We start from the raw sequence: 27528 nt of genomic DNA on the forward strand, positions 1-27528 counted from the left end.
GAAAGAAAGAAAGAAAGAAAGAAAGAAAGAAAGAAAGAAAGAAAGAAAGAAAGAAAGAAAGAAAGAAAGAAAGAAAGAAAGAAAGAAAGAAAGAGAGAAAGAAAGAAAGAAAAAGAAAGAAAGAAAGAGAAAGAAAGAAAGAGAAAGAAAGAAAGAAAGAAAGAAAGAGAAAGAAAGAAAGAGAAAGAAAGAAAGAAAGAAAGAAGGAAGGAAGGAAGGAAGGAAAGAAGGGAAAGTAACTAGAAAAGACAGTAGATGGATGACTTTAGAATCAAGGCACTTGGGAAATATCTAAAGTAAGTAGGTGGCTACTTGTTTTACACACCCAGTAACTATTTTGTTCAACTACGCAGTAAATAATGCATGATTTGCATGCTGCAGAAAGAAATGGACATACTTCCTGTTTTCCAATGGAGTTCTAGGTTCTTAAAATAGGAGAGAGATGCTTATCCACTTAAGCAAAAATGTGGCTAGAATAACCAAGTATATGAATTTCAATTCTTCGATGAATTGTAGCCATAAGGCTTCTTGGATTGGGACTACATTTAATGCCAGATGTATGTGGGAAAATAATTTGGAAATGGAAAAGTGTCTGGTTGATAAATATGCTTACACAAGTCCTTCAAAGAGACTTCCCTGAATATCTTGTCGTTCAAACATTAAAATACCTCCCAGTATTTACCTGCTTGATTTTGATTTAAATAAAGAATTTCAGCTTTTTGTTTTAAGAAAATATCTCAGTTTCAGAACTGAGAGGCAATCAGTTCTGAAACCAGCAAAACATGGTGTGAAAACATTTTCAAATAACACTTCGACAAAGTTAAAAAATCAGCAGCTTCTGAAAATGGTTCTAGAAAAGCAAATCACACATGTATTTGAGCCGCTTCTCTTCAGTTTCAAAACAGAAAATAAAAACACTTTAAAACTCAAGTCTCCAGCTTACTGTGGTGACAATACTTCTTTAGCCCCATATGCATTAACATCTGCCAAAAAAAAATATAATGAAAGGGAAATGAAAAAGATCAGGCACAGGCTCTAAACAACAAACATGTGTCCTGAAACAACAGCTTAAAACCCTTGCTGGGAAGGCACTTCATTTTTCAAGGGGGCCCAAATCCAGGATTCATTTTAAAACCAGTGGTTGGAATGAACTTTTTTTGTTTTTTAAAGATTGAAATAAAAATGGAAACAGCATTGTAGCAGGTAACTGGATATTAGAAGAAAAGTAAGATGTAGCACGAGATGAAACAAATATGAAAAAAATATTGGTCATGCTGATACTAAAAGTAGTAGCATGTTGATGATTTAGATCCCTAGAAGCTCTTTTACGTTCTTAGCTATTATCTATCTCAGCTGCTGAAACCTGCTGTTTTAAAGGCATTAGAGTTGAACATCTAGTGACAGCACTTGGGTTATTTATCATTATGTATCACCCTGCTACACTATATTTTATTATACTGGTTTTAAAGGAAGATAACACAATTATAGTTAATTTGCTTCTCTTCTTTATATATATAGTGTCATGACCCACCACAGCTTTGTCCCATGAGATATTTTTAACCAAAAAGAAATCCACAAGAAACTCTCCCTAAAAATTCCATTAATAACCTCTTGTAGCATGTATAGGTTGCAGGGTCTGGAACTAAGAATGTTTTAATCTCTTCAGCAAAACAATGTCTCATAATGATGTACAGGACTATTGCTGCACTGATGAAGAATCATACATAATTCAGCACCTTTCACTTGGCACCACTGTGATATCCTCATTAGCAGTGGCTCACAGTGGCTGTCAGATGGTGTCCATGCGAATGCAGGCATTATATTGTCTTTGAGATGTGCAGCTGCTTCCATGACACTGCCAGTATATAAAAACATGACGCCAGTTTGTTTTATTTAGTGCTAAACCTTCCAGTTTGTAAAAACAAGGCTGACACAGAGCCTGACATGAGGCAGTGAAAATAATTAGCTCTCATTTTCTCAGCCTCCTATTTCCTTCTCCCCGCTGTGTTCTCTTTCCACTAAACCACCACATGTCAGTCGAAATGGGAGGCAATTAGTGGGCTCATTTCAGTCCCCACAACTGTGCTGAAAAGAAAGTATTTATGATGGCACAATGAACAGCTGAAAGATTAAATAACATTTGCCTTTTGAAAAGAAAATGACTTCTAGCTAAATGGGCAATTTTTGATTATTCTCAAACAAGCTTAGAGTAGTTGGTTTTTAAAATACAAGAAAGGAAAATGAGTCATTTTTAGGTGAAAGAATCAAATAAAACTTGACACAGTAATGCAAATAACTGATGTTTTATTGCAAAATATGTAAATGTGTTATACCCTTAACAATGGCTGGTGTCTCAGGTCAGGGCAGGCTGCTGCCAGCCAGGCTCCAGCAAGAGAAGGTGGCTCCATCGCTGGTTTTGTTTCAGCTGTGCAGGCAGAAAAAAAGAGGGGCGGAGGGGAGGCCTTGCAAGAGAGATGGCCTTAGAATGTACAGAAACAAAGCAAGCAAAAGATATATTTATGTTATCAGTTGCCTGGGTGCCTCCTTTGAGCTGGAGCCCCTACTCCTCTGCGAGGCAACAGGCACTGACTGGCTGGAGCTTTGCCTGGAGAAGCACAAGGCCTTTTTAACACCTACGCAGCCCAACCAGCAGTACCAAAAATATCTGTCGCTTGACAGCCCCCTTCTTTATCATCCAGCGCTGTGGAGCTCTGTGCCACGACGCAGTGGGATATCATGGTAAATACCGGGCACTGCTGCGTGCTGGGGCTGGTGCCCGAGAACAGGGACTTGCAGCAGGTGAGAGGAGAGCTCTGCAAGACCATAGTGTTCACCAAGAGCTGCCCCTTACACGTGATCAGAAGCAAACAGGGGTTGTTGCAGTCGCAGGCATCATCCACAGGAGCACCCTGCTTGTGACAGCAGGATTGTAAAGGTGGAAGAACGAGAAATATGAGCCCCTTCCCTGAGGGCTGCGTGGGTGTCCTCCTGTACTGTCCCTGTCCTCCAGTGCCATTTTCCAGCAGACTCATGGGAACAATCTGCTGGAGCCACGTGGACCATGTCCCCACTCATGGTGGAGGCTGCTGCTCACACACTGGGGCTGCAGGGGACAAGGATGCACAGGAGCTCAGGAAAGGCATGGCAGGGCTGCTGGATATGTCCTGTGCATGCTGGGAACAAAGGCTCCTCTTCCAGGCCTATGTCTGGAGAGCATGTGCCAAGCCTACAAACCACTGGGAACCTGTCTGCTTCTGCAGACACATCTGTGACCAAGGCTGCATGTGAGAGATAATGTGTGGAAGGCAGCAAGTTAATTCAGTGATCAAGGTATAAACATAAATCTTGAGATTAAAAAGTCTAGAAAGTCAAGTGAGCAAAATCGCCTAGCTGAAAAGTTTATATGGCTCTTCAGGGCTATGGAATAACTTCTAAGGGGAATCCCCGGTATAGCACTGCCCACACAAGGATTTTTAAAGGTGTTGGCTTGAGTTTGACCTCAGTTACACATGGATGCTACAGCTGGAGCAATCCCAGTGGAGATGATGAAGTTATACCAGCTCTACTTCATGCAAAAGCAATACGTGGCCCAGAAAAGCTTTTTTGAAAGAGTACAAGGGGCTCTGAGTCACCCACACTGATTCACCTTCTTGGCAGACTATATTAATCAGTTCTTAGTGGTGCTGGCAATATTTTAATGTGGCCGTGGTTTTACTTTACAGCTTAGGTCATTTTTTGTGTTCCTTCACAAAGAGTTTACCCCTTTACTGACTACTTGTTAGAATAGGAGCAAATCTATGAAAATGGCACAGAAACACAGCTACTCTGATTCTACTACTACTAGTCTTTAGTCCTGAAAGCATTTTGTTTTGAGATGGAATTAAAGAGAGAGGGTTTAGAAGATGAGGTTTTGAGCTAAGGTTAAATAACCCCATGTAAGAAAGTCAAGGTACTTGCAATTACCTTGCAAAGGGTCAGATAAAACCAATTCCTCTTCCAGCTTTACTTTACTGAAGCGGGTTAAAATACCTATAGAGCATGGGAAATATATGCGACCTAAAAACTACAAAAGTATAATTTCAAATTTTAGACCTTGGCCCCCTTGCTTTAATTTTAAGAACATAAAGAAAGAATTTATGAGTGTTGATGTAGTGGGAGAGTGGAGGAGAAGAGGCAGCAGAAATGGTCTCAAGCACTTGTGAAAGTGCATTCCAGTTACAACTATTTCAGTACTGTTTTTTCTGGTAGTACCTGCATTTTGCCAGCCTGGGCTTCTCCACATGAAGAGCTGGTCAAAACATCTCTCTAAAGCACCATTAATAGTATATTCACTTCTGCACTACACATTTAAATAATAGTATTAAAATATATCCCAGTTTGGATATTCAAGGCTAGAAAATAGTTCACAGAGTTAGCAGACAGTTTTGAAGAGGCTCTGCTCTTTACCTTGTCAAATGGAGGGAGAGGTAAATGGGGAAAAATAAGGTGAAATGGTGAGCCAACTTCAAGGCTTTGTGTTCAGATATAGGTCAAATTATGACACACCAGGTAAAAAATGAGAAGATTCAATGGCATAGTGAAATCTGCCCTTTTGAGGACCAAAACTAAAGAATGCATCAATAGAAGGCAAAAAGACTGTAAGCCATTCTTCTTATGGGGTTGGGTGATTCATCAGTGCAGAGCCAACACAGCTCAGACACCCTTCCCTGATTGGGAAATTTTAATGAGCCACCAAGGATGAGAAAGCCATTGAAAATTCCCTCTGCAGTTCTGCAAATCAGTTCAAGCCACAATTGCCAGGGCTTGTTGTTTTACCCTCCATGTTGGAGTTAATTGGTGGTCCCCTGCTTTTTTTTTTTAATTTGTAGAAAAAAAAATAAAATGTCTAAATCTATCACCTTTTAGCTCAGCGGGAATTGTGTACAGAAAGGTCATTAAAAAGCAGTGAATGGAAGTAACCACATAACTTGAACTATAAGAGTCGGAAAAGAAACCTCTAAAAACCAGGTTAGTTTTGCAATGCTCACTCCTTATGCATTCAGAGAGCACAAAGGTCAACTGAGCTTTTATTGCCTCCAAAGATGCAGCTAAAAAGGGAAGGAAACTGTAATGAAATGACTGCATCTGTCAGCTGGTGGAAACCAACATAATCCCACTACAAGATGCAGTTTAAATTAGATAACAAATACAAGGCTGGTAAAGATGTGTACTGAGAAGTCAATGTTTCATTCAGTGTACAGACAAGGCTGAACATTCAAATGCTGACCTGAAGCATATCCACCAGGATCCTCAGTAAAAGGCACTGCCATTCCCAAGGCCCTTAATATTCTGCCTGCTTATGAAGAAGATGCACTGGCTGTGCTGATGGGGCATGGTGCAGTGCCAGGGAGGGGACACCTGTGCCCTGAGGAATCATCTTCACGCTGGAGATGGTGCTGTGCACTCTGACCAGCCAACCACATCTGAAATAACCAGCACCCCTGAAATGGTTTCTGTGTCCTGGATCAGTTCATCCAGCACTTTTATACCCAGTGGTATTGCTGTATGTCATGCTGCACGCTAATGCTGTGCCCACACCAGAGCTTTAATTTGAATCAGGAGAGCGCTTTTGTCCCACATGTCCGTCCTGTGCCATGCTTCAGCTCTGATGGCCTGGGTGGGCTTGCTTCCAGGTGCAACTACACTAGGAAATGTTCTACAATAACTAATGGGAACTCAGCCCAAGAGACCAGCACACAGCCAGCCTGGTGATCAGTTCCCCTGTACAGAGCCCTTCCTGCTGTGCTGCACCATCTCCCAGATGAGCCTAATAGCTTCCCTTGATGTACATGGGTCTAGTAACCTCCACATCGCCCAGAGAACGCATATCCTCAATGCATAACCCAGATTTGAGCTTACTGCCTCTTTTTCCTCATGGCTAAAACAGGAGAAATGTTTCTTAGCTAGGCAGCTGGCTATAGGGACTGATTAGGGTAAAGTTCCTCTGAGAAATTTATTTTTAAACTGATGTAGGCCAGCTTTTTAGCTATAAAGATGGTGGAAGGTATGATCCCAAGTGCTTCTGCTGACCCAGTTTTACAGGAACGGGCACCACTCTTTTACAAAAACAGGACAGCAAAAAAGAAGTTTAAATCCCTCAATCCTAGTTTACTCTCTATCTCCAGTTCATTTTGGAACAAATCTGGATGGCAGCAGTAGCTGGCTCAGAGCAGCCTCTAGGGGAGCTAGAAGATTATATCCAGGGGTTTTAAAAGAAGCAAGCTAGCCAAATTTTCTATATTGTATGTACCATACCAGTCTTTGTTAGTATTACGTTGAAAGCAAATTCCCTGGTCATGTTGGCCCCAGCATCCTGCTCAAAAGCTCAGATGATCTACTCCTTCCAGTCCACTTTTTAAAACTGGCTCTGCTGCAACATCTCTAAAGAGAGGTACAAGTTAATGTGCAAATCTCAGACAGATGTTTTCAGCCCAGACAAATTTAGATGACAAATTGCACATTCCCTGGAATGACATCACTAAGCACACAGGGTGCTGTAGCAGGGCAGCTGACAGGGAAGGCATGCCTGGCACACAACCATGGCTTCAGAGGGAATGGCTTCCTTAGAAAGGGGGCCCGACAGCACACAGAGCAGATAGGACCAATTAGGAGCTCACAGAGAAGGCAGGACCAAATAAAAAAGGTTGTCAGAAACCTGCAGAGGTTATGCCAGCACTACACAGGCCCATTGAACTACCTCTGTCCTCTCATAAAAATTCAGCTTCTGTCCCATAGATTCTGGCACACTGTCTCATTTGTAAATTTTGCTGTCATGGCTAAAACATCTACTCGTCCTCAGACTCAGGGAGATGTTAGTACAACACAAATTTCTGTCCAGTGCTCAGAGGTCTATTCACTCCTTCTCTTGTTCTTTCCCGGGGGCTGTTGCTCACCTCTCTGCACTATGGCAGAGAAATGGAAGGGAGATATGAGCTCTTTCATGGACATTTAGTTCTTTGAAGAGTTAGTTGCACATGGGAGACAAAAATGCACACCTACAAAAAAGCAGCTGTACAGCACTATAAGCAAGATGCATTCAAGTACACTGAGACAGTCTAAGTAATTCACATAGTGATAAAGAAGATTTTTATAGGGAAAAAAAGTACTTAGGATAAAAGAAACAAACTAAAAAAGGAAATCTCCAGACAAAAAGCTTTTTTAAATTGATGAAATGATTTCAGTACGAGTACAAGTTCCTACTAAGTTCAAACCTAAATGCTTTCTCTGCAAGCACCACCAAGTACAGAAATCAAGAGACTTCTGCAAACAATATGCCCTGAAAGCAAAGCAGTCAGATAACACAAGATGAAAGTCAGCCTCCCACAAGTTTAGGGTGGACACACAATGCAGATTTATCAAATACAAAAGGAAACAAATCCTGCTGTCACAACCCCTGACTCTAGCTCAGAAATGCTTTGCACACCATTTCCACATAGATGATTAATTCTAAACCCCTTGAACTCAGAGTCCATCGCAAGCTGGATAAAGAAAACAAAAAGCATGGGACAAACCTCACTCTCAAGAAAAAACAACGTGGTGGAAATCTTTTGCTGGAACATCTGGAGTCATCAATGCTCCTGTTACCCAGGGTGTAATGAGAGATCCTTGAACCAGCTCGGCTTGGAGCTGAGGTTTGATTAGGATGTGGCATGCTGGCAATTGCCTTTTACCAGCTGATGCACAGTAGTTTTGCTATCGGCGATGAGCTGCAACTACCCCTCCCTCCTTCCCAAGTATCATGAGGGCACAGTCACCACCAGGACCAGTCCCATCCTGCCCAGCCAGCAGCCATCCATACCATGTATTTTCCAAACTCTTCTTGGATGCATAGAACGGTATCTCCTTTCTGCTGAGACAAAAGTAGCATTTTGTGCACCAATATCAGGCATAGGGCACTGCTCAACTGTCATTGGGGTTTTTTTTCATAAATGGACTGTTATTTCACACCCATTGGGATAAAAGGAACAAAGTTAAAAAAATTTTTCAGTAGAAAACAAAAGCTTTCATTTAAAGCTTTCTGTGCCACTCTTCTTTTCCTTGCCTGCTCTGGGGTGCAGTTCCCCATCACCAATGCAGCCCCATTTGCCATCTTGACATTTGGTTGGCACTTTCCACAACCAGAGGATTCTCATGCCAATTTATCCATTTGTGTCCAGAAGATACTGGACCCTCTTAGTAGTGACTGTTAACCAAACCAATTGATCCAGCTTACCTTTGGACCATTTCCTGGCTTCAAGTGATAACCAAACACAAGTTCAAGATTCACTACTTTCTCTATGTTTTCTTCAGTTCCACCTGCAGAATCCTGCCAAAACAAAGGGCAAAGTGAGACTCCACATCTACCACAACCCACTGGGAGACAAGAGCACAGCCTTTGGTGGCATAAAGGATTTGCCTTTCAGATGCTACAAGACTGGCAGGCAACAGGAAGGAGACATATTCCAAGAGCGGTCATGGCTCCTGCATGGCTTTACGGCATGCAGTGGGTGGTATCTGGGAGATGCTGCACAATTTCTGCTCCTGGCCAAGCTGCCCTGGCACAGCATGGTGTCCCTGTGAGTATTGTGGCAGCCTCTGCCACTGGAATTGCAGCTGGCACAGCAGCAAAGCCCTGACTTTCATTTTCCCCTTCAGGGAACAGAATTTTGCTATATGCAAATTTACTGTAAGTGGATTTCACTCTATAGCTGTGCAATAAATTATGACTAAAAAGCTACTTCAGGCTTTAGGCTCTAGAATTGCTTGATTAGTTCACTGAACTAAATCAGGCAAATATTAGTTTTAGCAACCCCAAGGTTCTCAAAGACTCTCTCCCTTTTGCATGGCTCTTGTTACCGATATCAGAAAACCAAGAGGTTAACATAAGGGTGACTAGACATTATAAATCATCCTTCTTTTCTATAACATTAACAAACTGAGGAATGATGGGCTCAGTCTGGGCCAGGGGTCTGGTGTTCTTCAGTGGTGAGCAGTCAATGGCACCAGTTTGGAGGAATGGCTCTTAAAAGTAATTTCTGATTAATGACAGCAAAGGAATTGCAACCAGTAGCCTTTTAATTTAATTCCACTGGTTCCATGATAAAATCTTAGAGCCTCATTGAAAACAACTTTTATTATCTTATTACTTGTTCTGACCCATCACTGCTGTTGAGCCTTTGCATTTGTTACAACTCCCTGTAGGAACTGCTGCTTTGCCCTCCCCTGAATAGGAGAAAGTTGAGACATGAGAAAAATAAAATATTCATACCAACAAGAGAAGCACTTCTTATATAAACTATGCAACTTACCTTAATTAATGGTGGAAAATGAAACAGATTTAGGTAGTCATGGGTTAACTTCTCGATAGCAGTCTAGGAAAAAAAAAAATCAAAAAAACCAGATGGGAGTTATTTAGTATCTCATACTGCAAATACCAACATGAAAACCAGTGAAACTCCAAGTGCACTGTGTTTTCCACTGTGGATACATCAGGGTATGTAAGAAGAGTTTAAACCACAGCCCTGTTCTGGAAACTGTCGTGGTAGATTGGCCCCATTTTGCATTCAGAATCAGATCTGCTTAATCAGAGAAAGAGATGTTTGGGGGGTTGTTTTCGTTGTTTTTATTTATGCTCAATCAACCCAGGAAGCTGAAATCATTCATTTTGGGCATTATTGACTTTATTAAGTTTCAATAATTTTCCCTGTAGGAAACATAAATTAAATATATCAGTAATGGTGCGTGGGCATGGAAAAAATGGCTGATGAGCAAAAGGAGAATAAATCTGTGCGACTTATGAAGCTAAATTTGCAGGACTGGCAATTAGGATAGAAGTATCTCTTTACTAGCAAATTGTGATCTAAAATGACTGAGACCCAAGAGAATTGTAGACGCTGCTCTTAGAGAAACCCTTCTCCAAAGCTGCCAGAAAACTGAACTCTCTCCTGTGGCTACAGTATTAATATCATTACTGCTGTCTGACCACATTTTCCAGATCATGATTTTCTTAATTCATTACAAACATTAGATATTTAAAACACTGTGAAACAGAGCTTTAAGAAGCTCTGAAAGAGTTTCTGAAAGAAACCTGGCTGTCAATCAGCTTTAAAGTTGTCCAACGGAGTTTTGTTAGTCCAAGTATGCTTTACACTATAAACGAGATATGAAAGTTAAGAAGTTCAGAGATTTCAGTTCAAATAGCTGGTTTTGTATCTGCTTCTCCCTCAGCTACACAGAACTATCTCTGAATATACCCAAGTTTTCTGCTGGGCCCTCCTAGGTGAATCTGTAGCAGAACTGCCAGTCTAGCTCACAAGAAAACCAAGAACGACAGAGGAGTATAAAGACCACAGCACATTTTCATGCCTCACAAGATTCTCAGGTTGCTTTGGGTTCTACATTGATTTGAACCTGTAACTGTTTATTTTAGATACCAAATATGTTCTCTATGTAGCTTTGTCACTTTTTTCGTTAATACTACTGAAAACTCATAGACTACTTCTTAATATTCACACTATAACCTACTGCAACACTCAGTATATGATGATGATACCTTTAAATGGATGATGTGTCCTCTGGAAACAATTCCCATGTCCTTTAAATCCTCTTCTTCTAGAAGAAGCAATTGTTTCCCAGTGATATGATGTTCCTTAAACAAGCTAGCATAGACACTCATTTCACCAGAAGCATTGCCTTAAGATAGAAGAGGTTATTCAGAAATCCATAGGGCACTTTATTGGAGGGGGAAAAATGAACAAATGTATATATGTTCATATATGTGAATATGAAAGTACATATGAATAGCTTTTACCTTTTCTAGTAAGTTGTTGCATCCAGAAAAACTGCAAAGAAAGAGGAATCAATCTTGAAGTTCACATTACCAAAATTTTGTACTACAGTTATTTGGAGTCCACAAGTACATTCTTTTTAAAAAACAAAATTTAAAAATATTTCTCACTTTGGGTTAAAGGACTCAAGATTCACCAGTGCAAGTGATGACTTCTATTCAGCTTTTCAAAACTGCCTTCCATTTTGCAGCCACCTTCCTCAGTTTATTGTCATGAAGAATAGAAATGAGCAAAGCAGCAGCTGAGTGATGTCATGTGCTAAAAGGGCTGAAGTGAAGGAGCCAGGGCTATTACAGCTTTTGCACTGGCTTTCCAGGCATTCTTTCAGTAAACATCAGCTAAACAACCCCATGATGCACAACACACAAAGAGAGTGCTAGATAGGACATTAAAATCATTATGACACATCACTATGCCAGAGATAAATTAATAATGTGTCTTGTTTAGCCTTTTAATCAAATAAAAAGGTAAAAAAAGACTCAATGCCATTATTTTATATGAAAGAGAAATTCCACATGCCTTAAAACCCCTTCACATTTTTCAGTTAATTTCAGTCCAGGTGGCACACAGTGGGATAAAACCTTCAAAACTGTTCTGTCCTGTCCAGGGTCAGGTCTTCGGGCATTTCCACATCCCTTAAATGGTGACTCAGGAATGCCCTCCTGGCTGCTGACAGCTCCCAGTTCCCATTATTTTCTGGACTTTGGAGAATGTGGCTGTTTTATGACAGTAACTCAAGTCCTTAATTTACTTACAGTCATTTTAAACCCTTTCTAGGACACAAGTTTTACCAAACAAACAACAGTAAAATCTCACCTGGATGTTCTGATCCGGCCTTCCCTCCCTCCATATCCACTGTAATATGCTAAGAGAGCTCCAGCAGCACGATGCTGGCCACATTAACACAAAATACTCACCACATCATCTTCAGTCCATGCACAAATATCAAAGGAGGGCAGCAACTGTGTGAGAGATATGAATTGAAAAGAAAACCATCTGACCAATTTTATCCCCTCCACCCAAATTTTACTCTGGTGGCTGATTTTATTCTGTTCTTTTTTTCCCTGCAAAGTACAGGACTTAGGCTGCAATTCATATTGACATACTAAACCACTAGATTCACACTGATCAAGGGCTGGCTCCAACAGCATGTTGTCGGTGTTAAATCGATCCCATCACTCTATGCAGATAAAATTAAGAGCAGATCCCCAACAGAAACAACTTAGGAAGCAAAAGTAAACTGTCCGATGGCAAGGGACTCTCTAGCTGCCTCTCCTCTTGGCTCTGACACTGGGGAAGGCTTTTGCTTTTTTGATTTCTGCAATGAAAATAATGCTGTGATTATGACTCCCTCCCAGATGATGGATATTTTCTACAGAAGGAAGGAAAACTGTCACTGGACAGCAATGAAAGCAGAATGTGGAGTCTGGCCTCTATAGCTAGTCTTCCTGTCCATGTATAGACAAGTGTCTCTTGGTTTCTGCCAACACTTTGTAACTGCTCCCCTAAGGCTAGGGGAGTGCAGCAATTCCCAGACTCCTCCAACACTGGACGCAAAATGGTGTTAGCTCTTGAAGCACTAGTAAACCATGGAGGATACACAGAGGAACAGCTGCATTAAACGAAATTCTGGGATGATTTGAAAACTGGCAGAGGAGATGATGTCACTGTAATAGTGACTGCCATTTTACTCATCCAAGCACATAGTATCCCAAGCTTCAGCTTCTTGGCATTTTTATCTCCAGCTTAAAGGGTTAACATTAATTGTTGTATATCCGTATTTGTCAGTGTCTTCCAAAAGCTCAAAACCATGATGTAGTTGCAATCTCTTTGATGTAGATACCAGTGATTTATGAGAGACTCAGCTCTGTTACCACCAGCCCCCATGGCTTTGTTCCCTCCTCCAGAGAGCTCTGCCACCCCTGGGTTCCCCAGCCTCCACCCACAAGCCAAGCACGGCCCCTCGACAGGCACTCACCCCTGCCCACCTCCAGCTGAATACTGAGGCCCAGGACAGAGTTGCTCCTTAGGTGCCTTCCTGGCACTTCCTTAGCACTTCCCTGGCTCTCCAGGCACAACACCAGGGTCTAGTGTAATCTGCTCACAACTTTCAGCCATCACTGTAAAATACCCTTCACAGCATCCATGTGAAACCCCCACTGAAGGACTTGTGATTGCCCTTGACTTCTGCCTCCATATCTATCGACTTTTTGCTGCCCACCCCACTTTGAGGACTTTTCAGATTGTCTTCCTCTTCCTTCACCAATGCCTCACTCAAATCTTGCTGGGTACAAACAATTTATGAGACCAGCTGAAGTCACCTCTGCACAGAGGATCTAGCGGATCCTCAAACCCACCCCTTTGCCCACTGTTTCCCCAAAGGCATCAGGGTGAACTGGCAGATGGCAAGATGTACCTGCCAGACAAAAATGAGACCTTCCTGACTACTACACCACACTTGCAATCAAACTTCTCAACCTACCTGCTGTCAGGCATTCCCTATGCTGACAGCAACTCGCAGCCTGGGCAGGATGCTGCGGGGCAAAAGTAATGCTGGGGGAAACACCTAAGCACAAGGGAGGGCAAGTGGCAATCATGAACACCCTCAGTGGGTTGTGTCTTTTGTAGGTACTTATAGTCAAACCAGCTGGTGCTGCAGGAGGAGCCTGGTACGATAACTTGTACAACCAAATTATTTAATGCAGAAGTCCAATATTACATTTTTAGTTGTACAGTGGATTTTTTCAGCTTTCCCCATGTTTAAAAATAATCAGTGGCAGAATATGTTCTGTATTGTTTCAATTTTTTTTTTTAAATAGAATAAAGGGGAAATGTCACACAGTGAGTAATATAAAAACGTGACTTAAACCAGTAGACAATAAGGAATGTTTTGAAACACCAGCATTTTACACAGTGACACAGATGCATAAAATTTACTGTCAAAATGTTTATTGCAAAATAGAAGATTGGAACAAAGAGCAGCAAAGGAAAAGTTCACATCAAAAGAAAGTTTATGACACCGATTGAGGAAATTTAATACATTGCATGATTTCTTTTTGTTTGTTTGCTTTGGTTTTACACTGGAAAATCAAATCCACAGTGTGAATAAAACAAGAGATGGTATGTCAAGTGCAATAAAGAGAATAACTGACACTGCAAGGTTTTACCACACAGAAGTGTAACATTGCATGTTCCACACAAATGATATATTCAGTTTACAGCACAAGAGTCTTGGCATAGGCACTGCGCTCAGCTTTGCTTTTTCAGAAGGGAAAATGAAATTTTCTAACACTGTGAAAATATTTTCTATTCAAATTCCATCAGTTCAAACTTGAAGTGTAAGTAGCATTGACTCCTACTATTCAGTACAAAACTTCTTCAGTAGTGCAAAAGCAAGAAATGCAGTGGACTATATCTGACTTTAAAAGGCATATGAATATTTAGCACACAATATAAAATGTTTAAAGAAAGTTGTTTGTTCTACAGTTTTAAAATTAAATCTTCACACATCAGAAATCTCTGTGCAGATTTTACAGTGTACACTAAGTCGAAGTCTGGAGGAAAGGGGAAAGGTCCCTCCTCCAGATTCCTACCAGTGCATTTTAAGGGCTGTGAAAATTACTATATGAACTTACTTTTTCTACCTGAACGTTCTACCTAGGACTGTAGTTAAAACTTCTGTCAAGTTAGAGGTCTTCTTAAAAACCTGTAAAAGCTGCCTGATTACAGAAAAGGAACTACAGCACTAAAGACACATAGAAACACTGCTGCATACTTAACAGCTATATGGACACCATGGATTTATTGCTACTGCTGAGAGCAACACCAATCATTATCTTATCAGATATTTAAATCAGAATAGACACTCTAAAACCCAGAAGGAAAGGGAAACAACATCTAAGAAAACCTCTGGAACGATAAACAAATGACAAGTCAAGAACATGACTGTACGACAAGAGGCTGCGCCAGATGTCACCCCCAGGAAGCCCTTTCCATCTACAGGGGACAAGCTCCATGTCAGGCAGCACACACCTGGCTGGGGATGCAGCACACCTAAACACTGTATCTTAAGACACTTGCTACTCTGAGGAATTAATGGTGTCATTATCACAAAAATTACTAGATCAAAAGTTTTCCTCCATTAAGTCCCCTTTCCATTTTTTTCTCCACTGCTGAAGGAAAAGAAAAGGAGTTGGGAGTTGGGCATCCTGTCTTGGTCCCAGCTGACCCCACATCTTTAAGCAAAAGTCAATTCTTCCCATTCTTCTCCCAGGCCATTTACCCACCTAAGTCAATGCTGGCATTACAGCAGCCGGGTAAAAACGAGAAGACTCATACAACCTGGTGATGATACAGGTAGAAGGTGGACTGGAATACATGCAGATGAAAATCAGTGTGGAAGATGAAATATTCTGAGTTCCTCCAACCACCATACCTGCCCACCAGAGCCACTTTCAAAGCCTTTATCTAGTGAAAAGCATTTCAGAGACAGAAACAACACCGCTTGATTCTCACATATGACTTTTGGTTTGTAAACTGAAGACATCTGGCATGAAAGTCATCACAGGAAAGTAAAAGTGCAATCAATACCACTACTTTTTTAGTGAGTACAGCCAATATCCTAAGTATAACCCTATGTTAGGGTTAGGGGAACTGCATCAGAAGAGTTTGTCATCTTATGTTACCATCTTATCTACAATTCAGAGACTACCTTTGCTATCTTGAAAGCATGGGGAAGTTTTATAAGGGTTTATTTTTTCCCTTAATATAGCTTAATTTGTTTTGACAAATAACACGGGGAAAGAAAGGCAAAGAGGGAAAAATCCATCTTTGTTTTATTAAAAAATACTGAAACTAAGCACAGAGTAGAAATTTCTATAAGCACACTACCAAATTCTGATGATATTTTGTTGACATAAATTACACACCTGGGTAAGCACAAAACTCTGAAGACAGACAAACCTTGTGGTTTTGCAACTATGAAACCCTGTGTCATACTACTCAAGAACTATTTTTATTTCTGTAAAGATTAAAGAGTGGATTTACAAATTCAGTTAAAAGCCATACAATAGAAATGTGCATGAACTGCTCTGACACTGTCAAACACCAAAAAAGTGCAAAATCTGCCAGGGACAGATTTTTTGTGCTTTTTTGAATCCTAAATTGTACTGAACCAAATTTCATTTTCAGTTGTGCAACCCTACACTGCTTATGTGGTACAGCAATTTATGCACAATGACACACATCTTAAGATCTAAAGTGCACATATTACACTACACAAATCCATCAAATTTTGCTGAGTGCAAAGTGGCAGTTACAAAAATAGTAACATTGCTGTGGGTGTTAGCAGACATAGACTTACAAAAATAGTACAAATCTGCACTGGAAACAGCCTTTTTGCTCTTCTTTCCATTTCATACTTTGCCCTTTCATGTCCCTTTTTCTCCCTAAAATCAGGTTGTTTTGATGGACCTAAGAAGTCATCCCTACCTGTGCTGAAGGAGTAAGTTTCTCCCTGGGATACTCCATAAATTTATTGCATCATTTAAAGTACAATTTTGTTATGAAAAAACATTCTGGATACAAGAGGGCTAACTGCAAGTCAACGGATTTGTAACTGTTTGGAAGAACATTAAATTACATCCTATAGAAATTAAGCATGGTGGAGGGTCTAATTCTGTGCAAACTGAGTTTGAAGTTTGAAGCACAGCACTTGCTGCCTTGCAGGTTACCGGACCAGTGCTGATGCTTAAGGATAAAACAATTCTCTCTGATGACCCAAAGAGGTGCCCACTCTAGAAAAACTCCTTCAAAGAACTTTCTCTTCTGTCGAGTGAGCATGTAATGATTTGAGGCCTGCTGTTATCTAATGTATCCATTTTTCTCTAAGCTATCTACAAAACACTCACCATAATATGTAGGTTAGAGCTGTGTAACAGGCAAGCCTATAATTAAAGAGGCCACTCAAAACCAGAAGTTTTCATAAAAGAAACCCCTCCAGTAATTGAGAATAGAATTTTGATGGCCTATTCCCACTACTACTGAACTGCACAGTAACATTTTTCTTTTGAAATGCTGCCCTTCTTCCTTGGGCAAATATTTTACATCTTCCTTTCTAACCTGCATCTGTGTTCGCACTGGCTTCCCTCCCTCCTTCTGCATCACCACTAAAGGGGTCATCAGGAGAAACGTCCTCACTGCTCTCAACCTAAGTGCCTGGCAGGCAATTATTGCAGCAGATTGTTACACACTGAGTTTTACAGTAAGCCATAACAGCAGTGGCAATACTTTAAAAGCTGCAAAAAACAGGTATGCAGAGACTAGTAAATATTCCTCACATTACTGCCATCACAGAGAATTTCACATAAGCCACAGTAGTAAGGCCCAACCTGAAATGTCATAGTGGCTTCTCTTTGTCCTTACCTAAGGGTACCCTTAGTCCTTACCTAAGGGTAGGAGATGCAACAGAATCAAAATTTACGAACACTGATTTTTGCTCTCAGGTATAAGAATAAGTCCATCAAAGTTAATGAGGCTTCCTGGATTTACATCAACATAACTGAAAATTAGCTTCTAGATCACAATATCTGATAATAGATGCAGAAGTCTGATTGCAGTTTGCTTTGCTAGAGTGAATTATATACACATGCACATTCACGTGAGGGGAAAAAGAACATTTATACAAATCATCTACTAATAGGGATTATCTGGATTCTGCTGCTATTCAGTTTTTAAACTGTGTATTTAACTAACCCCTCTCTTCTCCCCAAGCTTCTCTCTTCCTGGAAACCTATTAGTGACTTCCCACAATACTGCCTTGAAAAAGGCTTTAAATTAGAAACACAGCAAACCCCTTCACTGCAACAGTAAGAAAGAATGGATTGTAGAGAATAGCAAATCTGGAAGTACAAGTATATGCATATAATTGACAACTGAGGGGGTAAGGGAAATGACAAAAAACACAAAAGAAAAATTTGAAGTACATAAATGGCATTAAACGCATTGAAGTTTCTCCCAGTGTTTTCAGATCTTAAGTTTATCAAGCCATAGTTTCTGTAATCAGGCATCAAGAATTATAGATATAATCATGGTTCTTAAAATAATAATAATAATCTCCATTAGTTTGGAAAGTTTAGTTCCAAATTTCATCAAAGCAGAAATAAGTCAGCACAATCTAAACAAAAACAACATGTCTTTCTACACAGAAACATGCTCAGCCTGGAAAATATCTCACTTTTTTTGTTGGTTTTTTGTTGTTCTTTTACAGGATTTAAATAGACCAAACTGACAGGATTCTTGTTCTAAAACTTTATTGGTTTGCTTTGCTAAAACAATTTCAGGGTTAATTCTATAACTTATTTCATTCACCGCTATCATCTGTGTCGTCAAAATCATCATCATCATCATCGTCATCTGACCAGTCGAATTCACTGAAACCCAAAGCCATGTTGATTTTCTTCCCTTTTCTCATAGAGGTGGTTTTAGAAGAATTCTTTTTGGCTTGCATGTTTATCTGCATTCCAGAATGCAGGACAGATCCTGCTTGGTTCAGAGAGAAGATATCCCCAAAGCCCGTCATCATCAAGGCCTTCAGACTTTGGTTCATGCCAGCTACCTCCCCGTTACTTGTTGCTGTGATCTGACAAGACATCTCTGCACTGTTTGACTCCTCTGTTTTAGATTCAAAGTAAGACTCCTGAGACATTCTTGCAGCAAGAGGTAAGAAAAACTATTTAAAGGAGGAAAGGACAGAGCAAAAGTGAAAGTTAGAACCAATTCAAAAATCAAGGAAAAAGTCACCACCGTATTAGTTGGCAATCAACAGAAAGCATATGATTAGTGAATCTAAACATGGAAATCAAGTAAGGATTCATTAAAACAGCGTCCTTCTGGGGTCATTGTTCTTAAATCAAAGTGCAAAATCACTGAGTGGCATGGCAAGAACCACAGGTAGCAGAGCTCTCATGACAAAAGAAGGTTCAAACTCTTCAATCCTCTGTTTTGTACAGTGCAAAACAGAACGTGACAGTTCCCAGCCAGGTGGACTGGCTCCCAAGACAATGTGGATAAAACAGAAGTCTGAGTGAGTTGCTTAATTGAACCTTTCAGGATTGAAGAATAAATCAGGTTAAGATCAGAGAACCCAAACAAGCTCCCGCACAGTTTGGTGCAGAAGTAGCAGCCCCCAAATATCAGAAATAAAAGCAGTAGCAGACTGGTTTGGAGTGTTTGCTCAAAAGGAGAGAAAGAGGTCACCCTGCAATGGTCACAATCAGAAATGAGCCTCTCACCAACGCAAATGACAGTGGAATCCAGACTGCACTAGCACCTTTTGCAAGCAGTCCTAGAGATGAGCAGGCAGGGGAAGAGGGGCTCCTTTAGGCTGGCTCTTCAGCTTAGTTTTTTGGGGTTGGTTTTTTTTTTTCAGTGATATCAATAGCTATCTGCCATTTGTACATCACATTAGATCTCTACTGATATAACCTTCACCTACAGATAATGGCATTCTCCTGTCCCAGTCTGTTTGTAATAACAAATGAAATGTGCTCTCTCCAGCTAAATAATGACTAATGCCTCTTCAGAGTGGCCAAGCTAGTAACCTCTGTGACAGGCTTGCCTGTGCTTCACAGGGAGTAAAGACTCAGGAGTTCATCCTAAATTAAACTACCTACTAAAACAACAGCAAAGGAGTGGTGTGCGAACACCTAACCGGCCTTTCTTTCCAAAGGTGTTTGCAAAAACTACCTGCCCAAAATTCATGTTTTTTTCACATTTTTTAACCTGATCAGAAAACTGACCGAAAAGTCAATAGCAGTTGGTCACAACAGGTTACAAGGGTAATTATGATGATGCCCTGGTCTGTAATACAAGAGGCTTCATGGTCAGGCTGCTCAAAGACTGCCCATTTCTTGGTAAAACCACTTACACCGACTAATAGTCTATCATTAAAAAAGACAATATCTGTCTTTTGTTCCTCTCAAGTTTTCCCAGTTTACACAGGCTTTCTATTTGCATTGTGCCTAACAAAAGTTAGTGATCAGGGTTTAAGAAACAAAAATAAAACTAAGAAGTTGGGGAAATGGGGTGCCCTAAATAGTCTTCATGCATCCTATGGTTAAGTGATGAAAGAACCAGCAGCTAAGCTTCTATACACCTGGCTGTACAAAAAAATCCCAATTACACCATCACTAGAGCACTAGTTGGATTAAGAACACCAAAAGCTCCTATGATAAAAAGAAGTAATGTTTTAAAAACAAGATCTAGCCACATCACACACAATTCCTTGCCAGGTAGTTACAGTCACTTTAGATCCTTAGAAGAGCATTCCCTGACATATGGGAAGGAATCCCTATTAAAAAAAAAAAATCAACAAAGCTGCAAATCAGCTTTCCACTAGAACACATTTCTGGGTCATTGACTGTTCAATGCCTGAGAGTTGGTAAGCTATGAATGGCCATAACTGTGGCTAATTTTGCAAGTTATAATCATTTTACTTCCTCCATATTTTGCCATCTCATTAGCTGGAGAACTTAAAGAGCTCTTTGGGACAGGACATGCCTTTGGTGTCACATTTCATAGGATGACTATCATGAAGAGACAATTAGAGATGGCTGGGATCCACCAATCTCTGTAAATTCCACTGTTCTTACATGATCACCTGCAGGTAACAGGGCACCACAGGTGAGCATCTGGATTTCATGTCTTGCTCACTGTCTTTCTGTAAATAAGGGGTTCAGCTTAGCTACATAACACTGTCTTCCTAAAGTCAGGTCCCCTTTCAAAAGAAATCTCCCATTTCACTGTAGCTATGGATGTATTTTACTCCTCCAAAAGGCTCCAGATTCCCTTATGCTAGAGGCTCTTGGAGATCTCCACAAAGGAATTTGCAAAGAGCAGACTCAAAGGTCTCTTTTGTATAATATACAGCAGAAACAGGGACAAAACAAAAACAGGGAGAAACACTACTTTCACAGAAGCATTTCTAAATTTTGGCCACACCCTTCTCTCATGCTGAAGTGTGTAAAGCTATACTTTAGAGCTGGAGCAGCCTGCCACTCATAAGTACCTACCATGCAGGATGAAGCTCCTACCAGCCCTACAACACTGGAGAATCAAGTGGCAGAGACAGCTTTGCTGTCCTCCTTTCACTTGGTTTGAGTTTCTCCTCCTGCATACCACTGGCCTCTGGTCTTTGCTGCAGAGCAAACTAAAGAGGTGACCGCAGAACGTAGAGCAGGGACAAGAGTACCAGCTAGTTCACAACAAGGCCTAGTGTTGGTTAAGAACCAGGTTTATCCGTAGTGGATAAACCCTAAGCTGTGTCATAGCTCTGGCTGCCATATCTTTACTACTGTTTTTACAGTCAAGGTAGTTTAAAATCAAGCACTGCAGCTCCCCATTGCAACCCGATACTGCTGAGCAGACGCTGCCTGAACCAATGGAGGGAGACAGATGCTTGACTCTTAAGGATTACAGTTTGCAAACAGAACGCCCAGGGATATTTTTCAAATGGTTTAAAGCTATATATTTAAAATATAGTTGTACATGTAACCAGTGCTTTGTAGAACTTCATTTGCTATGAAAAAGACAATCCAGCTTCAATAAGCCATTTTTTGCCAGTATGTCAATTTTTTTCCAAAAAGGGCCTTTTTTAAAGCTGTTCTCTGTAACAGTTCATTTAAGATCTGTAGAAAAAACAAACTTATATTTCTCTATTAGAAGAAATTGCATTTAAATGCAATAGGAGAGTTGGGTTAATGTTATGCAGAAAGATAGTTCATGCTTAGCACAATAGGCCTTAGCACAATGCTTTATTCTTTCAGGAATGCTAGCTCTAAGTGAAAAGTACAAGTCATAAGCAAGTACAGCATAAAAACCCCAGGGCCTTGCTGGTGAAAAGGTTTGCTCATTAAGGCTGTGTCTCATGCTGTGCTCAGAACAGAGGATGGCCCACAGCTCAGTTACTGGAAGCTCGCAAGCGTTAAAGCAGACATATAGATATCCACTGAGAACATACAGTATCTGTACATAGGAAAACATTCATCCTTCATTATTTCATTACTGCATGTTCACAGCTGGAACATAAATGCAACTTCATTCAAACAACAGCAATAAGCTATGCCTTGAAAACAAGTCATATGTAAATGGGTCTGGCTGGAATCAAGGTTACAAGTAGGGTAAAACTGCATAAGTAAAATCATATGCTACTGCAATCACTTGCTTTGGCTAGTGCTTTAAAAACAAACAGGTATCAGTATTTTTTTAACAACTCTGTTGTAATATGTCTCGCCATGCACTAACCCTGTGGTCCTCCCTCTGCCAATCAGTGGTTGAAGAGCATCACATTTCATTAAGAAATTCAAGATAATGCAATGAAGGCTTTTGTTCAATTTATTAACAGAAATGTAGCAATTCTAACAGCTGGTAACTGGCCAGTGAAAGTTATGTTAACTATAATTATGAACACAACCTTAAATTAACACTTCAAACTTTGACCCCCTTTTTCACAGAATGGAAATTTGCTGCTTCTCAAAGAAAAAGAACAGAATAAAAAAAAAATCTACATAGGTTTCCTAAGATGCCTTCCGCAAGATACAAAACATTCTTACATTTAAGACCAAATCCTTCATCCATTAAAGTCAACAACTTTCTAGATGAAAAAACAATTTACTGAATGCAAACAACTTTTAAAGTTGAGAACTCTAAATGAATCAACAGGACACTACTTAAAGTGCCCATGTCCCAGTATGAACTATCAGTAACACCTGGTATCTAATGTATTGATGAATTTTTTAAAAAGTATTGTTACTTGGAGTGATGCAGTAAAATGGACTTTAATTGGCCCAAAGAACCAACTACAGACAACTGGAGCATTACTTCCTTGGTGTGTTTTGAGATTTACATAGACAAAGCTCCAAACACTTTCTGACACAAGATGAAAAGCTGAATTATTGTCTACTTACAGGAGTATTTGATTGTTCAGTTAACTTCTGCTCCCACATCTTCAAACGTCGCTCCCGTTCCTTTAGTTCCTGCTCTTTAAAGCTCAGATCACGCTCCAGTTTCTTTAGTCTCTCTAAGGTTGCCTCAATTTCACATCTGCACAGAGACAATTTGTTACGTCCTGTCTTTTCCTGACAGATATAAATTGTTCATAATTCCCACCTGAATGTTAATTAAATCTGAAAGGCTGAAAAGTACAATACTAGCTCAAGCAGTTCATTTAATTACCAAACACAAAGTCTTCCAGAGCTTTAAGAACAAATTGCAATGTTTATACTTGAAAACAACCATAATACCTTCAGTTGAAGAAAAATAACATTTAAAAGAGTAAAATGCCATATAATAACAATATTTAAAAAATGAAAATGCCTTCTTTCCGCTCAACATCATGAAACATGACCTTATCCATAAAGAAACTGCATTAAGGACTGGTAACAGGATAATCCTTAGCAACACAATACAGGCAGTCTAAGAAGCCCATTTGCCTGGCTTTATAACTTGGCCATAAATACTATTTGGACTTGCACTCAAATGCACAGAAGCAGTACTGGGGTGTTTTTCCCTCTTAACTTCCTGTTCCTTTAGGTGAAAATATAAGAGCAAGAATACAAACCATGATATGACCCAGCCCTGCAAATGGTCACAAACACAAGCTTCTCAAGTTAGGAACAGCTGTGAAAAAGATTTGGTTTACTTTTCTCCACTTCTCACTGTACATGCAAAGGTATGAAAAATATTAAAGGCAGGAAATGAAGGCAGTACTCTGAGAACCTTCAGATAGCATCTCTACTTGGTTTCACTGCACGTACCTCCCTTAACAAAGTGGTTTCTTTTGACAAACTTTCTGATGGACAGTATCTTTTAAACACATGAATTGAACCGTTCTTGGAAGAGAATTTAACAAGCTTTGCACTATGAATTCACGGGTGTATACTAGAAGGTGAAAAGCAACTCTGTCACCAGATTCGGACACATTTTTGGCTCACAGGATAACCAAAGAAAAAAATCCAATTTGTATCAGAGCTTGTATTTGCATTTAATGAACCATTTCTGTGCCTGTCTGGGAGACTGTGCACTGCCTGCCACCTGTGTCCTGACTTCAACTAGTCTTCGGAAACAGTTGTGGGAAGAGTCAATTCCAGTATTTTGTTTTCCTCCTAGAAAAAGCTAGCTCCTAAGGAGACAGAGATCCTAAAGAGAGCTCTGGAACAGCTACTGGGACTCTACAAGGCCAAATATTCTGCTCAAACTTTCACATTATTTTTCCTGCATAAACACACTGCAAACAAAATATGCTCCTTCTGATGTTTTCAAAAAGAAAATAAAAGGACTAACAGAGTTAGCTGCCATTTCTATTTGGGGTAGGGAAAGAGAATTATTACTTTCTGTAAATCTCCTGTCCTACCATGGAATGATTAAGCTCTTCTCCACGATCAACTTAAAAGAGTTCGGGCTCTCAATGTGGGAAAATCACATACCCAAATAGTCTATTTAAGCAAATGAAATAATATATATATTCCAAATTTTACAGATTTCTCAATTTAATAAGACATCTCCATCAGAGAGTAATGCTTACAAAGTACAGTGAAAGGATTCAGAGCTGGAATAACTAGCAAAGTCTACTGCAAACTCTAGCACCATGCTTAATTCTACTGCAAAAATCAGCCACCTGGGGGCAAAGACATTTATCACACTTGAGTCTTGCTGAGCGAGCTGTTCGATGTGGTGGTCAGAAAAAATGCCCCTCTTAATTATCATGCTTCAGATTTCAAGCAAAATTCTCTATCGTATTTAGGCATGCAAAGGTCAAGACTGATCTCTGTGCTGGGTAGAAAGTGGTGATAAATCCTAATAAAGAGACAATAAGGGAATAAAACAGAAAAGCACCAGAGAGAAGGTCAGAAAGTGACTCTGCTCCAAACATTCATTTCCCTATCATAAACCCTTTCCAGCAGGTGCAACATATACTATGCAATCTACTGTGGGAACTACAGAGCATTTTGAGGACAATTGCAAGTGCAGCTTTTCTTAGTGTCTCTCGTCATCACCACTACTAACATACAACTGTATAATTTTTAAAATATGTAAATTACATTATCTTTTAAAATAACATTCTGAGCTATGGAAGTCCTGGTAACAATAGTTTTCTATGCGTCAAAAGTCTATTTTGTGCTGTAATTACCTCTCTTCATTAGACAGAAACTTCTCTTAAAAGGTCAGTCTGCAAAAACAGTTGCATTCTGAAAAATAATTTCATTGTATAATGAAACTGTGTAATTAAAGAGAAAGCTACCGTACATTGCCCACTTAATGAGTCTTACTCCATAAATGAAGCAGCTTGAAACATTACACATGGTAGGGCATGTGGATTTGTTTGCTTCTGCAGTTGTGCACTCTGAGTTTACTGGCTTCTCCAGAATAATCTCATTCTGTGACACTGAAGAAAGTATACTGTATTACTAGAAACCAAAATGATAAACATTCACAGACTAAAAACAATGACTGGCATTTGTTTATATGTCTTGAATTGCTACTGATACACTAATAAAAGTATCATTAATAAATTATTTTAATCATTAGAACAGCCGCTCGTGGGGAGAGGATGGAAGGAGAAATGCAGTTAGTATATATGACTAACTGCAGACAAATGTGATCTCTCACTGAACTGGAACATCATTACTTCAACAGTAATTTTTTTCTACCGTAATAAAAGTGACATGAGAAAGAGCTCCAAAAACATCACAGAATATGAACTTAAAAATACAGCAGATCTGCGCAACTCAGGCATAAGACAGTGTCCCTATTCAATTAAATAATAAAAATGTGCAGAACACTTAGGAAATATGATACTGAAATATTTTAAGGAAATTATAGAACAAACAGATTAAAATGCATTATTAATATAATCAGGACCAGAGAATGTTTCAAATAAAACCACATTATAGATAGGTCAAAGTGTCATTTATGTTATAAACTCCACCAGTCATGTATAGACTCAGCCCACTCTCAGTTTTCACATGAGCCAGTTAGTGACAATGAAGTTACTTGCTGTTACAGATACAGTTTGTGCATGTCTATACAGAAAGAACTTCAGCTTTCCTTTCTTTAAGAGTGGGAAAAAATGTAATCCAGCTTGTCTGAGCTTTGATTTGCTTTGGTAAGTGCAGTATCCTTGTGAAAGTGCAGTATCTGGATCACTAATTCAGAGGTCCCTCAAAGGAACAAGCATAACCTTTGCTTTTCCCAAGCCCACCCTTCTCTAGGGTTCTAAAAGCCAGCCTTCATTAAAATTCTCTATTTTGTGGTAACACATCTCATTCTTTCCCTACTGCTCGTTCCACTATCTCTTTGCAAATCACTGTGGGATAAAAAAACATGAAAGAAAAAAAAGAAGCTACGAATAAAAGAAAAGATTTTTCAGTGCAGAAGTTAAAACATGTTAACTTTGGTGCAACTGTTTTTAGAAACAGTCTTAGTCTGTTTTAGTTTATCCTTTGGGATCACTTTATGCATCTTTCATCTACTTCAGGTGGCATATTTTTTGCATACTTTCTGTTAATTTGACTTCACATTCATGAATGCCTCCATACAGACATGTCTTTCACATCAGGGAAGGCAGCCATTACCAGAATTTGGGTTGGAGAACAGCCCTCTTACCCAGCTTCCAAACAACTCCCCACACAACTTGTGCTCTTTCTGTACTTTGTGTTTTCATTTCAGTTTAACTCAGAAATCATCTTTGCTTTCAGGAAAATCATGTCCCATCAGGAATTTGTATTTTCTTTCTCATATTTCCTTGTCTCCAAGTTGTTTATTATCCCAGAAAAAATGCCAAATTTATCTTTAACACAAGTCCCCATAGTAAGAACTTTTTCTGTTACTTGAGAGTGCCAAAGAGCGTTTTGTTTCTACATGGCTTTTCATTAACACCTTTTCAGACATTCCCCACCTGAGTAAGTTAGGTGCATCAAAATAAAATTTGCAAGAAGAACCTGGGCCACCTGAGTCACACCTCAAGAAATAAACTGATTAAGTAAAAGAATAGAACTTTGTTACCAAGTGCCAGCTAGCACAGCTTTCATTCTGCTATACTGGCAAGATTCAAGTAGGTATTTGCTTTTTCCTAAGGGCATTTGAGCACTTGCTCCTCATTTAAAAATATTTTTACAATGTAGGGGTGTATAGGAAGCCCCTCACTGGGGGATATTTTTCTTTCAACCCTGCTTGTATTCTGTCTACTATCAAAACCACAATATGATGCCCACAGTCTGCACAAACAACGGTGCCATGAAACAAGTTTTTTTCCTTGAAATACCCAACATTTGTCCCAAGCCTTACACCACGGATTTGGGGGGAAGAGGGCATACTGATAAAGCAGTAAAAGCACCGCCACGGATAAAATCATTGGCAAACACTCGAGAGCCGGGTATTGGTAAGAGGGCACTCGGAACACTGCTCTCCGGGGCTGCGGGGGACCCCGCTCCAGGGGGCAGTCCCGCAGCGAGGGCGGTGGGGCAGAGCGTGGGACAGAGAGCAGGGCAGGGAGCGGGACTGAGCGCTGGGCTGAGCGCGGGGCAAGGAGTGGGCCGGAGCGGGGCAAGGAGCGGGGCAAGGAGCGGGGCAACGAGCGGGGCAACGAGCGGGGCAACGAGCGGGGCAA

General features: G+C 40.1%; 3 protein-coding genes across 3 annotated transcripts in view; all 3 read right to left on the reverse strand.

Moving 5' to 3' along the window:
* Positions 1–2408, reverse strand: part of LOC108506836 (mitogen-activated protein kinase kinase kinase MLT-like) — a 19140-nt gene extending 16732 nt beyond the window's left edge. Inside the window, exon 1 of the mRNA XM_017834223.1 lies at positions 2334–2408. Within this exon, the coding sequence (XP_017689712.1) occupies positions 2334–2408 (75 nt within the window). The remainder of the gene's footprint in view (positions 1–2333) is intronic.
* Positions 2409–4079: 1671 nt separating this feature from the next.
* LOC108506844 (mitogen-activated protein kinase kinase kinase MLT-like) lies at positions 4080–11764 on the reverse strand. Its single transcript, XM_017834235.1, has 6 exons — positions 10829–11764; positions 10571–10710; positions 9327–9389; positions 8252–8344; positions 6897–6898; positions 4080–4221 (listed from the first exon to the last, which is right to left on the reverse strand). Exons 1-6 carry the CDS (start codon positions 10848–10850, stop codon positions 4080–4082), a joined length of 462 nt encoding a protein of 153 aa, XP_017689724.1. The 5' UTR covers positions 10851–11764.
* Positions 11765–13792: 2028 nt separating this feature from the next.
* LOC108508437 (mitogen-activated protein kinase kinase kinase MLT-like) overlaps positions 13793–27528 on the reverse strand; it is a 66121-nt gene continuing 52385 nt past the window's right edge. The window contains exons 11-12 of the mRNA XM_017837228.1: positions 22829–22964; positions 13793–18594 (exon numbers count right to left, since the gene is read on the reverse strand). Of these exons, the coding sequence (XP_017692717.1) occupies positions 18226–18594; positions 22829–22964 (505 nt within the window). The 3' untranslated portion in view covers positions 13793–18225. The remainder of the gene's footprint in view (positions 18595–22828; positions 22965–27528) is intronic.

Source organism: Lepidothrix coronata, unplaced genomic scaffold (assembly GCF_001604755.1).
Source record: "Lepidothrix coronata isolate B3197 unplaced genomic scaffold, Lepidothrix_coronata-1.0 Scaffold7, whole genome shotgun sequence".
NCBI classification, from domain to species: Eukaryota; Metazoa; Chordata; class Aves; order Passeriformes; family Pipridae; genus Lepidothrix; species Lepidothrix coronata.